General features: G+C 45.3%; 2 protein-coding genes across 4 annotated transcripts in view; both read right to left on the bottom strand.

Moving 5' to 3' along the window:
• Positions 1–5700: 5700 nt before the first annotated feature.
• 4930548H24Rik (RIKEN cDNA 4930548H24 gene) lies at positions 5701–8104 on the bottom strand. Its single transcript, NM_026296.3, has 2 exons — positions 7659–8104; positions 5701–6681 (listed from the first exon to the last, which is right to left on the bottom strand). The coding sequence occupies exons 1-2, from the start codon at positions 8033–8035 to the stop codon at positions 5745–5747; spliced, it is 1314 nt and encodes a 437-aa protein (NP_080572.1). The 5' UTR covers positions 8036–8104; the 3' UTR covers positions 5701–5744.
• A 4104-nt stretch (positions 8105–12208) lies between these two features.
• Positions 12209–15532, bottom strand: part of Zfp512 (zinc finger protein 512) — a 29334-nt gene continuing 26010 nt past the window's right edge. For all 3 annotated transcript variants that reach the window (NM_172993.3, NM_001360000.1, NM_001360001.1), the window contains one exon: positions 12209–13993. In NM_172993.3, the coding sequence (NP_766581.2) occupies positions 13706–13993 (288 nt within the window). In that variant the 3' untranslated portion in view covers positions 12209–13705. The remainder of the gene's footprint in view (positions 13994–15532) is intronic.

Genomic DNA, 15532 nt, shown 5'->3' with positions numbered 1-15532 from the left:
GGAGTCAAGGGTGGCCCTGGGTTTTGTTGACATTCTTGGAAAGTGGATAAAACTCTTTTTTTTTTTTTTAAGATTTATTTATTTATTATATGTAAGTACACTGTAGCTGTCTTCCGACACTCCAGAAGAGGGAGTCAGATCTCATTATGGGTGGTTGTGAGCCACCATGTGGTTGCTGGGATTTGAACTCCGGACTTTCGGAAGAGTAGTCGGGTGCTTTTACCCGCTGAGCCATCTCACCAGCCCCCGTGGATAAAACTCTTAAAGAACAAAAAGTTTGTATATATCTATACATAGATATCTCATTTTATTATGACATGTGCAGGCTGTGGAGAGGGCTCAGTTAGTAAGGTGCTTGCTGCACAAACTTAAGGGCCAGAATTCAGACCCCTGCCCTCACATAAAAGCCCAGGCATTGTGGATTGTGCCTATAATCCCAGTGCTAGGGAGCTAGAGATGGGAGAATCCCTGGAGCTCAGTGGCCAGCTAGCTTAGCCAAATTAATGAGCTCCAGGATCAGTGAGCAACGTACCATACCAAATGGATAGTGATTCTCCTTTCCTGACTCAGGCCCTCTCTGGGCACCACTGTCTGGCTTGTGTTACTTTCTGGCAGGGATTCAGGTAACATTATTTTTCTGGCAGTACCCATACAGTTCAGTTAGTTCACTCCCCACCATGTGAGTCTCAGAGATGGAATTCAGGTTGGAAAGATTGGCTGTAAACACCTGTAATTACTGACCCAACTCCTGGCTGTGGCATCAGCAATTTGGCAAGTTGAAGCTTTGTATGGGGAGATTCTCCGATGACCTTGGATCTCCTCCCTACTTTTCTACAAAAGCAGAAGAGGAGGAAGAGGAGGAGGAGGAGAAAAAGAAAAGCAAGCTTTGAAATTGCTACTGTATAAATGACTATCAATCATTTTCCAAGTACAAGAGAAATTCCACCCATTATGTTGGAAATAAAAGCAGGCCCATTGCTGTTTGTTGTTGTTGTTTTTAATGGATTGGAGTAGCAGGAGAAGCTCAAACCTGTGGCTAATTTGTTTTATATAACACCTGTAATCTCAGCACTCAGAAAGCTAAAGCAGTAAGATAGCCAAATCAAGGTCAGTCTGAAAAACAAAAGGTGATGAGAGATTGAACTAAGTCCCAAGGCAGTTCTGTCCACAGCAGATTTGCTCCAGAGACCTGCAGGTCCTGAGTAGTTTGATGTGAGAGAGACGTGCGTTGTACCTGAACCATATTCTGCCTCCTGACTTTTCACAACTCCTTTCTATTTTCCTCCCCAAGAATAGTGATCTAAGGACACAATAGATCTTGACCACACTGTTTAGTCTTCTAAAAATTCAATAGAACACTACAACAAGGATGCCATGCTGGATGCACATAGATTGTTGATATTAACAGGAACTCTCAAGTATGGTTCTGTCTTGGTTAGCTTTTAGTATCAACATGATACAAGGAAGAGTCACCTGTGGAGACAGAGTCTCAACTGAGAGATTCCCCAGGTTAGACTGGTTTGTGGGCGATTATCTTGAATTTGAATCGATGGAGGAGGATGGAAAAGGAACTAGCAAAGAGCATCCCTTTGTAATTTCTGCTCCAGGTTCCTGCATTGACTTCTGGGCTGGTTTGAATAAGAATCCTCCCCCATCTGTCCTCCCTCCCTGCACACCCCATGACTCCTTTATTTGAATCTTTAGTCAAGGGAATGGAACTCTTTGAAAGGATTAGAAGGATTAGGAGGTGTGGCTTTGTTGGAGAGAGAGTGTCACAGGTGGTTGAGGTTTTCAAAAGCTCACAGCAGGCTCTCTCTGTCTCTCTCTCTGAGTCAGGTTGTGGTACTGCTCCAATGCTATGCAAGCTGTCATGATGACAGTGGACTAAACCTCTGAAACTGTACACAAGCCCTCAGTTAAAAGCTTTCTTTTATAAGAGTTGCCTTGGTCATGATGTCTTGTCACAGCAATAGGACAGCTTCCCTCCATGATGGAAGGTGAAATAAACCCTTTCCTCCCTATGTTGCTTTTGGCCTTGGTGTTTATCACAACAGAGAGCAGAGGAGCACAGCTCTGAAATTTAAGTAGGTGAAGCCAGGACAGGAGCCACATTGTTAAGTCTCCACACCTTACAAGGATAAGTTTCTGTTTCCTAAACCTAATGCGCCCAACAAAACATGATTTCCAACCTGCACTGAACTCATGACCCCAAGATGTATGACTGACTACTGCCTTACAAAATGTTTTCAAGAAATCTCAATCTATTCTGTAATCACTTACTCCCATTTCACAGAATATATATATTCTTGTTTTAGTCTTTCCTTTTGTTGTACTGTTTTCTAACAGCCAATTATCTCTGTTACACATTACAGCTATTTTCTATTAACCTTAACTTTTCCCCATAAAAGGTACCTCAAAAAGGCTGCTCTCCAAAAATTCCCTGCATAAGGTGAGATAGCTGTGTTAGCCACCAGTCCCAGTACATCTCTAAAATAAAGCCTCTCTCTTTCTCTCTCTCTCTCTCTCTCTCTCTTTCTCTCTTTCTCTCTCTTTCTCTCTCTTTCTCTCTCTTTCTCTCTCTTTTGGTTTTTTGAGACAAGGTTTCTCTGTGTAGCCAGGGCTGTCCTGGAACTCACTCTGTAGACCAGGCTGGCCTCGAACTCAGAAATCTGCCTGCCTTTGCCTCCCGAGTGCTGGGATTAAAGGCGTGTGCCACCACTGCCTGGCACATAAAGCCTCTCTTAATCAGACAGTCTTGGATTTGGTCTTTCTCCTAGCATACTCAGATTTAATCATAGTCATTTAAAAATGATTCTTAAGTAATTGCTGAAGTTGAACCTGTACCACAAGACTGGGTTGTGTGGGTATATGTGGAGAAATACCCCTCGCTTTGCTGTGCCAAGGGAGATTCACAAGAGTGGCAGAAGTTACAGTGCATGCTGGGAACACTCATCAGAGAAGACCACTGTCCTCCAAAACCTTTCCAATCTTCCTAAATTATAGACTCATATGACAAATGCGTGTGTCCCACTCGCCACCTGTCACCTTTCTCCAAGCAGCAAATGGGTGGCCAGCAGCACTCTTCCCTGTAGAATGTTAGTAAAGGTGACATGCTGCTTCTAGCCTTGGAACTGTATACTGCATTTCCTCCCTGCAAACCCCCTTTCCCAGCTACATCAGATGATCCTATAGGACCCTATAGTAGAAGCGTGCACACAGAAGGCAGACAGTTGCTTCCCTGTGTGGTCTTGTGAAGGAAACCCACCTGGTAACCAGGAGCACCTATCTGAAGTCATTAATGAGCAAGAAATGTGTCTGTTATGTTATTACACACTCTTGTTTCTTTCTTTTTCTTTTCTCTTTTGATTTTTCGAGACAGGGTTTCTCTTTGTAGCCCTGGCTGTCCTGGAACTCACTCTGTAGACCAGGTTGGCCTCGAACTCAGAAATCTACCTGCCTCTGCCTCCCAAGTGCTGGGACTAAAGGCGTGTGCCACCAAGCCAGGCCCACACCCTCTTGTTTCTTAAAACCAGTGTCTTGTTTTAGACACTGTGGTACACAACCTTGTCTGTCCGGAATAAAGAATAAAAAGTAATGTGTTCACACACTGGGTTATATAAGCTATATATTTAATAAGGGCTTCTCCTAATAATTATGAATAAACCTAAACTATACTGGGTATCTGGGGAAATCAATTTATGGAGCACATCAAGTGTTCCAGTTATATAATGTGTATGTGTGTATATCTAATATATGTTTGTGGACAGGAATAAGAAATGTCAAACATACAATCTAGAGGAATTGAGACTGAATTTTCATATTAATTTTTTAGTACTGAGGACTGTACCTAGGGGCTTTCCCCTGGCTACACAAACACTCTACCATTACTTTGTATCCCTCATTATTTTTGAGATTGCTTATAATGTTGCCAAAGTGGCCATGATGTCACTCTGGAGCTTGCAGTCCTCCTGCTTTAGCCTCGAGGGTGGCAGATACCATGCTGCGCACAATGCACATTTTATCTCTGAGCAAGGATAAGAAGTTGTAACTTCTTACACTTCAGAAAATAACTTTTAAAGTCCCTGGCAGCTGGGTGCAGTGGCTCGTGGCTGTAATTGTAGCATGTGGAAGGCTAATGCAGGTGGACTTGCCATGAGTCCCAGGCCACATGATGGCTACAGAATGAATTCCAAGACAGCCTCAGCTATCAAGTGAGACCCTGTCTTAAAAAGAAAAAGAAAAAATTTACAAAAGAAAGAATTATGTATCTCTCCCACCTCCTTAAAGGCAGTACTTCAGATATTTACCTCGCTGCAAACCTCCTAACTCTCTCTCATCCCTAGACATTTCTTCCTCTCTGGAGCAAGCGGACCCACTGTGTGCTCAGATGTAAATGGTCCCACTGTGTGTTCAGACGTGGAGTCAGCAGCATCATTTTCATGGTTTCTCTGGCTTCTGCCTCTCTGTATCTCTTACCAGCTTCACCTTCCCCTCCTTTCCCCAAATTCTCTGATCACTCATCAGCATACTTCTTTAAAATGTGATTTCACGTTTAGTAAATATGCATGTGGACGTGTGTACCCTGGTGCTCACGTGGAGTGGAGAGGACCACTGGGAGGAGTTCACTGTGTTGTGGATAGATAGCCCTGGGGCTATGTTTGATGTTAATTCCTTTCTCCTGTGAGGGGTTGTGAACAAGGACTGAGTCAGCACTTAGGTGATTTCCTGTAAACCTGCTTCCCACCTTAATTTGTAAAATAAAGGAGAGCTGATGATTGGGCAGATAAAGGGAAGGTGGAGCGGAAGGTGGAAGGGAGAAGAAGGATTCAGAGGAGGAGGAAGACAAAAGTGGAGCAGAAGCACACGGCCTGGAGAATCCGTAAGTTATAAGGGGTCTCATAGATGTGGAAGATGGTAGTGTAGTGGTAGATCTGCCCAATCTAGGCGCACAACATGTATTCATAGTAACTGTGTTGTGTTTTCATTGCCCGGCATATTTGGGAGGAGATTTACTGCAACATCACTGGGGTTGGCTGCAAGCATCTTTACCACCGGAGCCATCTTGCTGGCTCTACTTTTGTTATATGCAGTTTGTTCATTTGTTTAATGACTTCCTTTACTCTGACTTTAAGGCCCCTGTGCTCCGTATTCGTCTCTTCAGGGGATGTTTTCTTCCTCAGTTTGCTCAATCGGCTTTAATATCCAAGTCTAGCTTCCTGCTATTACACTCGCTTTTTTTTTTTTTGTTTGTTTTTTGTTTTTCGAGACAGGGTTTCTCTGAATAGCCCTGGCTGTCCTGGAACTCACTTTGTAGACCAGGCTGGCCTCGAACTCAGAAATCCACCTGCCTCTGCCTCCTGAATGCTGGGACTAAAGGCGTGCGCCATCACTCCCGGCTAAACTTTTGAACACCACCCAGTTTCGTTTCCTCCATGAATGAGGAGGTATCTCTGTGTTTAGCATTGCAGCAGACTGAGGCAGAAGAGTGCTTTTACTGCACTGGTGTTTATTGAGTACTGGTTTATAACAATGACCCCATGTTGTCCAGTGGTCCTCCATGGGGACATGTAAGAGTCATGAACGATCTCAGTGAGCTTTCTAAGCTGGCCCAGAGTTACTGGCCATCCAACAGCCTCCCCAGTAGACTAAGACAGTGTTGGGGCCTAGTAGTTCTGAATCTTCATTTTCTGGCTAATAAATAAACTTCATTGGATTTATTCTTGATTTGGTGCAGGAAGGATGGTTCAATGTGGTCTCAGGACACCCTGGTTGGGGGGGCAAGGGTCACAAGTATGACTTTTCTCCCTCTTTGCCTTAAGCTGTCCTCTCCCCCTAACTAAGGCTTCTTGATAGCACTGTTCCTCTTTCAGCCGCTCTTTACACATCTCAAGCTTCCTCTTTATAGACTCTAGTTTGTAGTACTCCTGGATTAGCTTCAATAGGTCCTCCTGTAACTCCTGGTTCTCTCTGCAGACACTCCGGCAATATTCCGAATTCACTTTCTTGGCTGTGGACTTGAAGAGCTGGGCCTTCTGCCTAACCTCTGGGGTGTTATGGTCTCCTGCCTGCAGTGACCGCAGCTCCTGTATCTGTCTCATTAGGTGTGTCTTTCGCTGCAAGAACTGCAAGTGTGCCTGGTGGTCCTTCCGAGCCGTCTCAGCTTTCACATCCTCCAGTTCCTTCTCTAACATCTGGATTTTCATCTCCTGGCTCTTCTGTATGGAGGAAATGTGCTCCATTGACTGAAACTGCTGCTCCAACTGGGACTGCTTGATTTTTCCCTGGAAGAGTTGTGTTTGAAGCTCCTCAGTTTGCTTGGCGAACCTGAGTGTCAGTTCTTGTTTCCTTCGAATAATCTCCCCAAGGTCCTGAACATACTGATTCCACAGTTGCCCGTGTTTCTTTTTACACTGCTCACTTTGCTTCCTTAAGACTCTCAAAAAGCAGTTCTTCTCAGCGTCCACACAGAGAGTGTCACGCTGCAGCAGCCTGCTGTCTTGCAGCAGGTGCTCCTGCTGGAGCCTGGCCTCTTCTATTTTTCTGCTCAGGCTCTCCAGTGCCTCCATTGTCTTGCTTTTTACCTCCTTCTCTAATTCTGTCAGCCTCTCTGACTTGAAAAGTTCATTTAGAATAGTAAGATACGTTGATGGCTGAGGAGAACCTTTTGAACTCTGGGCAAACCTGGAGGAAGAACAAAGGAAATATTCTTTTATCAGTTCTCTAGGCACAAGTGAGAAAATAATATCTGGAAACTAAACCTTTGGGTTCCATCATGCCCAAGAAGGGTCAGTGCGGGTTAGATTTTTGACAAGTTGGTACATTCAGGAACTATCTGGGAGGAGGAACTGAATCGAGAAAAGGGACTCCATCAGATTATCTGTAGAACAGACAGACACTCTCTCTCTCAAAGATTTATTTATTTTTATATCTTAAGTACACTGTAGCTGTCTTCAGACACACCAGAAGAGGGCATCAGATCTCATTACGGTTGGTTGTGAGGCACCATGTGGTTGCTGGGATTTGAACTCAGGACCTCCGGAAGAGCAGTCAGTGCTCTTAACTGCTGAGCCATCTCTCCAGCCCCTCTGTCTCTCTTCAAATTAAAGATAGATTGATGTGGGTAGGCCCAGCCCTTGAGGGTAAGGTGACACCCCTAGGCAGGTGGTCCTTAACTGAATACGAAAGCAGTCCAAGCAACTGAACAATTTATCTCTGTGGCTTCTGCTTCAGTTCCTGCCTCCAGGTTCCTGTCTTGAGCTCCTGGCCCTGACTTCTTTGGATGATGAACTGTGATACAGAAGAAAAAGATGAAATAAACCCTTTCTCAATGTTGCTTTTGGTTATGTCTTTTGTCAGAGCAGTAGAAACCCTAATTAAGGCAGGGTCTCTCACTATACATGATGCTCAGTGATTAGGCTAGTCTGGATGGATGGCCAATAAATATCTGGGATCTGCCTATTTCTGTGCCCCATCCCAACCTTAGGAGTGACAAGCATGTGCTGCCTTGCCCAGCTCTGTTATCTGGTACTGGTGATTTCAAGTCTTCATGCCACGTGGCAGGCCCGAGGCACAGAAGCATCTCCCAGGCCCCCTTCTTCCATCACTGTTACCAAGCTTAGGAGACCTTCCATTCACATCAATCCCCCCTCAGTACCTACCTGGTTCCAGAACTCAGGCATGCATTGAGGTGAGTCTGGGGCTCACTGAGGATCTTTGCCAAAGAACTGGTGCCACACGTCTGCCTTTGGGGAGCACAATTTTCAAGAGGTGTCTTTACTTTGGGGCACACAGGATGGGACTTCGCACAGCTGGGGTTGACATATAATTTCTTAGTCTTAGCTACTAACTTAGTCCTAGCAGGTCGACTGAATTTGCCCCCAGACCTGGGACTTCTGTCCTGTGAAATGCAGTCACACTGCATTTGGGAGTCCATCTCCTCTCTCACTTCTGAAGAGCAGGGTCTTGCCCCTCCTCCTACATCCCATTCAGCTACTACTGACTCTTTCTCAGTTTCTCCATTGTCCAACCTTCCCATTCCTTAGGTACTAGCACCAGTCAGCTCCAGCAGGTGATGCTCACAGAAGCCTCCCTGGCCTACCACTATATCCTTTCCCTCAGATTGGGGGTCAAATGTTCCCTGCACAATGGCCTCATGGGATGTCACAGAAGTCTCTCTAGTGACTTGGTGTCTCTATGGTGAGGGGCTAGACTGCAGTTTTTGCGGAGTCTGGGACCTTAGACCACTGTGTGTCTGTTGGTATTGGGAATGGCGAGAGTCCAGAAGAACCACCTCTCTAGACATGATACCTTGAGGAGATGTGGTAGGGTGTGTCAAGAGACTGCCTGTAGGAGAGCACTGAAGGGAAAGGGCTTCCGGAATGGTGGAGAGTCCAGGTGGATGCTTCTGGACAACTTGACTACCACTCCAGTTTCTTTCTCTGGGTAACCTGGGGTCCACCAAGCTAGAGTCAGAATTATCTTCTGCATACCCCTAATGCACAGTTGGTGTAATTGTCCATGTTGTCCATTGTCTTAAGAATGAAATGGACAGTTTCTTAAAAGCCAGGGGATAAGAGTAACCCTTGCTTTGAGCAGTGAAGAGTTGTCAAAGCAGGGCCTACCACGTCGGGAATGAGCAGAGAGCAAAGCTGAAGTCAACAAGGATCCTCGTGTGAAGAAGTTAATTCTCGTGGAAGAGCATGAAAAGGTGGGCATGGTGGTGGCTCACACCTTTAGTCCCAGTACTCAGGAGGCAGAGGCAGGCGGGTCTCTGTGAGTTCAAGGCCAGCCTGGTCTACAGAGCGAGTTCCAGAACAGCTAGGGTTACACAGAGAAACTCAGTCTTGGAAAAAGGTGTGAAGAAATGCTTGTGCTAATATAGAAAGCAGGTAAGGAGGTGACTAAGAGTTAGGGGGATGTTCTTTAGTGGGCAATCAAGCTAGCTTTTGAGCCAAGAGTTGACTACACACACACACACACACACACACACACACACACACACAGACAGACAGACAGACAGACAGAATTTTAAAAGTTTAAATTAATGAGAGGGGCCGAGTGTGTAATTCAGCTGTCAGAGTACCTAACTGGTGTGCAGAGTACTGAGTTCAACCTCCAGCACTAACAGAGTGGTAGCACAGCCCTGTAATCCCAACACTCTGGAGGTGGAGACAGGAGGACCAGTAGTTCAAGGGCACCCTCTTCTACGTATTGAGTCCAAGGCCAGACTAGGATACGTAAGACCCTGCCTCATGTCTCTTTTTATTGACATGAAGGGTTAAGAGCATTTACTGCTCTTGGAGAGGATGTGTTCAGTTCCTAGCACTCACATGGTGGTTTCAGAAAACACACATGAGGGTTGGCAGTATGTAGATATTACTGCAGTGGTGGGCCAGCACTGAGCGCTATCTTTTGGCACTGCACAAGTAATAACACTTCTTTAGTGGTTTTCTTGAGCCAAGTATGTTTTGATTGACACACCCAGACAGACTGAAGTATTCACTTTGTCAGCTTAAGTCAATTATTACTGAGGCCCTGGTAACTATTGCGTTTTGATACCTAGAATCTACACGGTAGATTGTAAGAACTGACTCCCATACTGTGGTGGCTTGTATATGCTCTGTAGGTGTGGCCCTGTTGGAGTAGGTGTGTCACTGTGGGCGTGGCCTTTAAGACCCTCATCCTGCCTGCTTGGAAGCCAGTATTCTACTAGCAGTCTTCAGACGAAGATGTAGAACTATCAGCTCCTCCTGCACCATACCTGCCTGGATGCTGCCATGTTCCCACCTTGATGATAATGAACCGAACCTCTGAACCTGTAAGCCAGCCCCAATTAAATGTTGTCCATTATAAGACTTGCCTTGGTCATGGTGTCTGTTTACAGCAATGAAACCCTAACTAATGAGTACAGGCCTGTGTACAAGCTAGCCACCCACTAACCACAGAGCTATACATTGTCTTCTGACCACCACATGCTCACTGTGGCGCTTGAGCATACACACGCATACATACATATTACTTAGACTACCATGCCCAGCATCCAGGTGTCTCAATAGGTCTAGAAATATCACTTGCTGTTAATAGAAGAAATCCAGAGTTGTACAGAAATATTTTTTTGTAATGATTTGATGTTTTTTGGCATGAATCTCTGATGGAGAAAAAAAAATATACACACACACAAACATATATATATTCATATATATATATATATATATATATATATATATATATATATATACACACACATATATACATACACATACATATATACACACACACAAACATATATATTCATACATATATATATATACACACACATATATATATTCATATACACACACATATATATACACACATACATATACATATATACATACACACACATATATATAGATTCATATACACACACACACACACACACATATATATATATATATATATATATATATATATACACATACATATACATATATACATACACACACACACATATGCATGCCAGTTAGGTTGTCAACTTGACACAAGCCTAGGTCATCTGTAAAGAGGGACCCTCAATTGAGAAAATATCTCCTTCAGACTGGCCTGTAGGCAAGTCTTTGGGAACATTTTCTTAATAATCGATGTAGTTGGGTCCCCACTGTGGGTGGGGCCACTCCTGGTCAAGTGGTCCTTGACTGCATAAAGAAACAAGTTGAGTAAACTGTGATGAAGAAAGAAGCAACATCCCTTGGTGGTCTCTTGCTTCAGTTTCTGACATTTAGGTTCCTGCCTTGGGCTCCTGTCCTAGCTTCCCTTCATGAAAGACTATAAGCTGTAGAATAGAACAAATCTTTTCCTCCCCAAGTTGTTTTTTAGTCATGGTGTTTAACATGTCAACAGGAACCAAACTAGGAAAGTATCCCACTGTGTGACTATCACATTTTCTCCACCTTTCTGGAAGGAAAAGACAATGTACCAGATTCAATTTTTAACAAAGAAAAAAAATAATTGTCTTAGGTGTTGTTTGACAAATGGCCCTCCTTCAGGAGCTAACTCAGTCCACTCCCTTCTGCTCTGCACACTTCTATCCTAGGCATCATCTCTATTGCATCTAACTGGCCAAGGTAGAAAGAAGAGCATGGCATACTACCTTTCTTTTCCGTTTAGAGAGGAGTTTATTCAGTCATATTTTTGGAGGTGTTAATCTATCAGATATGCAGGGTGGTGTGGCAGACCAGAAAAGCTTACAACCTGGCACCAGGAAGCAGAGGAGTGAACGAAGATGAGAATCTTGTCTCCAGTGCTAGGGACCAAACATAGGCCTGTGTACTACCCAGTCACCCAGCACACATGTCACTTCTGCAAACTCAACAGAGACATTAGCTGCCTGCTTACTTGTCATATGGAGGCCAGAGGACAACAGGTAGGAAATGGAGTCTAGCCACGGGTCTTCTTAGCCTGCAATTCTGGACGATGAGAACAGATTTTGGCAGACATGTGGAGCCTCTTGTCTTTCTCATCCAAGTCTCCTGCCCAGGTGGGCAAGGGAGTCCCCCAGAATGCACCTGGGGCTGGATCTTATTCTTTTTTTTTTTTTAATAAAAAGAATTATTTATTTATTTATGCATATGAGTACACTGTAACTGTCTTCAGACACACCAGAAGAGGGCATCTGATCTCATTACAGATGGTTGTGAGCCACCATGTAGTTGCTGGGATTTGAACTCAGGTCCTCTGGAAGAGCAGTCAGTGCTCTTAACCGCTGAGCCATCTCCAGCCCTGGATCTTATTCTTGTGTTCAGCATTATTAGATACTGCCAAGTCATTTTCTAAGTAATTGTATCCATTTCCATCACACACACACACACACACACACACACACACACAGACACACAGACACACACTGTTCAACATCCTCTATGGACCCTATACTGTCACCCTTGTTTATATTATTCTGATGAATTTTAAAAACTGAATAGTGTGATCAGGATATTCTATACAGGTTTTGTTGCTTCCTGGCCTTGGGAAGGAAATGGCCTGCTGCAGAAGGCCCACAGGCCACAGGCCACATCTCCCACCAGCTCCCTTTACTGCAGTCATAGTGACCAGCAAGTTTCAGGAGCTGAGGAGCACTGAGGTGACTCAGAACTCCCCTGGTTCTTTGCCATCTTGAGTCCCACGAGTCAGCAAGGTGTCCGAGAGCAGAGTGGCAGCAAGGAGGACCAGAGACTTTCTGAGAGAGTCATTTTATTTGTCAAATATTCTCCAAGTCCTTGTCACCAGAACTTCACATAAGCTTCTTATTTCCCCTCCTCCACAACCCTCACCCTCATCTACTTACAGGGCACTGAGGGCATGAGCACGAACAGAGAGCAGCACACACACACCGTTTCCTTAACTTGTTTCAAAATGACCCTTCTGGCAGTGCCCAATTCAAGTTTTAATGCCCCATTATTGAAAAGTGATCTTCACAAAGCACACATGATAAAGCTATTTAGAAGAGCACAGAGAACGAGACTTTAAGGGTGGCAAATAGCCTTTCAGAGTTTGGAAAGGTAGTGTTCATCCATATCAAGGTTAGCTTGGTCAGTGGCACAGGCCACATTGTAGGTGGGAATATAGAAGAACAGTATTTACACAAAAGGAGGAAGAGAAACCAGGAACACAACAACAAGGCTACTTACTCTAACCCACGTTTCAAGATATCCACCCTTACAGGGGACGAGCCCACTGAACACAACCAGACAGGCATGAGGTACAGAGACCATTCTTTCTGGCTCCAGAAAAATATCTACATCTGGTGTCAGAATCTCACAATATAAAGCTGATAGAACTCATATACAGAACAGTAGGACAGCACTCTCAGAACATTCAGACAGAGGTGAGCTAATGCCATGGACGACGTAAGTGGGCGTGGCCTAACAAGTGAGGTAAGCCAGGGGAAAGGACAGCACACCTTGCTTTGCAGCCTCAGTGGCATTGCCAGGGGCCAGGGCACTGAGTCAACACAGTGAGGGATGCTGGCAGTCTAGGAGGGTGGGGCCCCTCTCCTGACATCTTAAGTGTTTGGGACACAGACTCCGCAGGCTGTTCTCATGTCTGTGGGTCCAGTCAGTCCCCACTCCAAGAGTAAGCATAGCAAGCTCCTAGCTTTTCCGTGCTGAATCATTTTCTTCCTCTTAACAGTAAAACATAATTAAAGACAAGCAGTCTCTGTCAGGCTCCACTTCCCGGGATTCAGAGCCATACTGTAACAAATGTGGCAGGTCTCCATTCTAGTCCTCTTATGTAACAAACACAGAAGGATGAAATCTGGTAACGCTTTAAAAAAAAATTAGTTTGGAACTGTTTTATAAGCTAAATGATGGAGTAGCCATTAAATCAGTGGAGATTCCAAGAACACTCATAACCCAGACAGGAAAGAATGAAGAAAACCTTGCACTTCATTCTTGACCTCGCACAGGACGTGGGGACCTGCAGCTGCTCTTCCAGGGGAGCTCTCTGGGTAACAGAAAAGCAAGAGACTCCAAGGGAATATGAACCTACTGAGGCAGGGAGGGGAGAAAGTGAACGAGTCAGGAAGACTATAAAATTTATACAGAGGAGCTCAGAGTCACAGCCCAACAGCAACAGCTGAAAGCATCTTCACCCAGCCCCAGACTCAGGCCTCCCCTGCACATATCCCATGACAACTGCATCACATCTGCAGAGCACAATCAACGGCTGCCTACTTCCTCCCTCGTTTGTGAGTGGTCTTGGCGGGTTCGGCTTTCTGGGGCTGTGCTGGCACTGGCTCTGGGTCGGGTCCCACCAGCTCCTCATTCCCGCCCTGCTCCTTCCCTGCCTTTGGCTCCAGCTGGCTCTCGGGAGGCTCCATGCATGGCTGCTGCTGCCGTCTCAGCGACCGCCGCCTTCCGTGCTGCTGCCGCTGCTTCTCCTCCTCCTGCTGCCGCTGCTTTATCTTCATCAGCTTCTCAAAGCTTTTCGTGGTTGTTGGGTTCACAACAAACCAATCCTGCAGGGGAAAGAGACACAAGGACTGCTCAGGAACCCCATAAAGGACAAAATGAAGGGACAGGAAGAATGGAGAGAAAGCAGTATTAGGAATATAGCATAGGAATGAAGAAGCACACAGAACTTAGAGCTCTGTTCTGGAGAAATGCAATACAAATTAGCTCTTATAAATGTGGATTGTGTAATGCATGATTCTGGGTAATTCAGTAGGTGATCATCAGGTGTGTGGTGCATGCCTGGAATCTTAGTACTTAGGAGCCGGAGGGATCATTTTCAAAGATATAGCTAGTCCGAGGACAGCCTGGGCTGCTCAAGACCCTGTCTCAAAAACCCAAACCTGGGCTGGAGAGATGGCTCAGCAATTAAGAGCATGCTGTGATCTTCCAGAGGACACAGCTTCTGTTCCCAGCATTAACACTGGGCATCTGACAACCACCCATAACTACAGTTCCAGGGTCTGACCCCTGCAGGCCCCAGCACAAGGTGCTACACATACATGCATGCAGAAACAAAACTTTACACACTAAAAAAAGAAGAACGGAAGGAAAAAAGAAAGACATGAGAAGAGAAGAGAAAGAAAAGAGGTGGCTGTGATTACAAAGTGCTTCCCTGGCCTGCCACCTGTCTCCTCCTCTTGGGACAGGAGCAGGGTTCCCATGCAGACTCTGACTGCCATTGTCCCTTTCCTCTGACTTCCCGTAAGTCACTCCATCTCTTTGAGCGTCATTATAGGAAGTTATGTGGTGCAGGAAACTTATTATAACGCATTCTTCCAGAAAAGCAAAAGCCGGAATCTAAGTAAGCCAAGCAGTCTCCCAGGCTGGAACTCACGGGACGCGGCTAGCACAGGACGGAGCAGCGGCGCCCCGAGTGTACAGGTGTGTGATGAATTTCCCAAAACGAAGAAGAGGAGGAGGAGGAAGAGGAGGAAGAAGAAGATGATGAAGAGGAAGAAGAGGAGAAAGAAGAAGGAGAAGAGAAGGAGAAGAGAAGGAGAAGGAGGAGAAGGAAGAAGGAAGAAGGAAGAAGAAGAAGACGACGACGACAACGATGACTGGGAACAAACAAATGCAGGACATGAAGCCTCTTTGCGACGTGGTGAATGGTGATAGCCACCGCCACCTGTGCCACCTGTGCTTAGGGGGCTCTTGAAGCTCAGTGAGTCCAAATTCATATGGCTTTAGAGAAAACACAGGGGAAGACTTGGTAGCAGAACATATTAAATACTTCACTACAGTTCAGTTCGTTTTTCAGACAGGGCCTAATGGGGCTGAGGCTGGCCTTGACCTCACTGTGTAGCCAAAGATGACCTTGAACTGCTGAAATTCTGCCTCTACCTCCTGAGTGCCAGGGTTACAGGTGACACCATTATCTAATTACTAAATTTATCAACATAATAAAAGCAATATTCCAAAATACTGGGCTAAAGAACTGACGTCGCACGTGGTTGCTTTGCTGTGTTCCCCTTTTCTTTTTCTTTGGTGGTGCAGTTTGTGTGGTCCAGGTGAACTCATGATGCCCCTGCCTCAGCATATGCAGC

Source organism: Mus musculus, chromosome 5, assembly GCF_000001635.26.
Source record: "Mus musculus strain C57BL/6J chromosome 5, GRCm38.p6 C57BL/6J".
NCBI classification, from domain to species: domain Eukaryota; kingdom Metazoa; phylum Chordata; class Mammalia; order Rodentia; family Muridae; genus Mus; species Mus musculus.
This window is presented reverse-complemented; position numbering and strand designations above follow the sequence as displayed.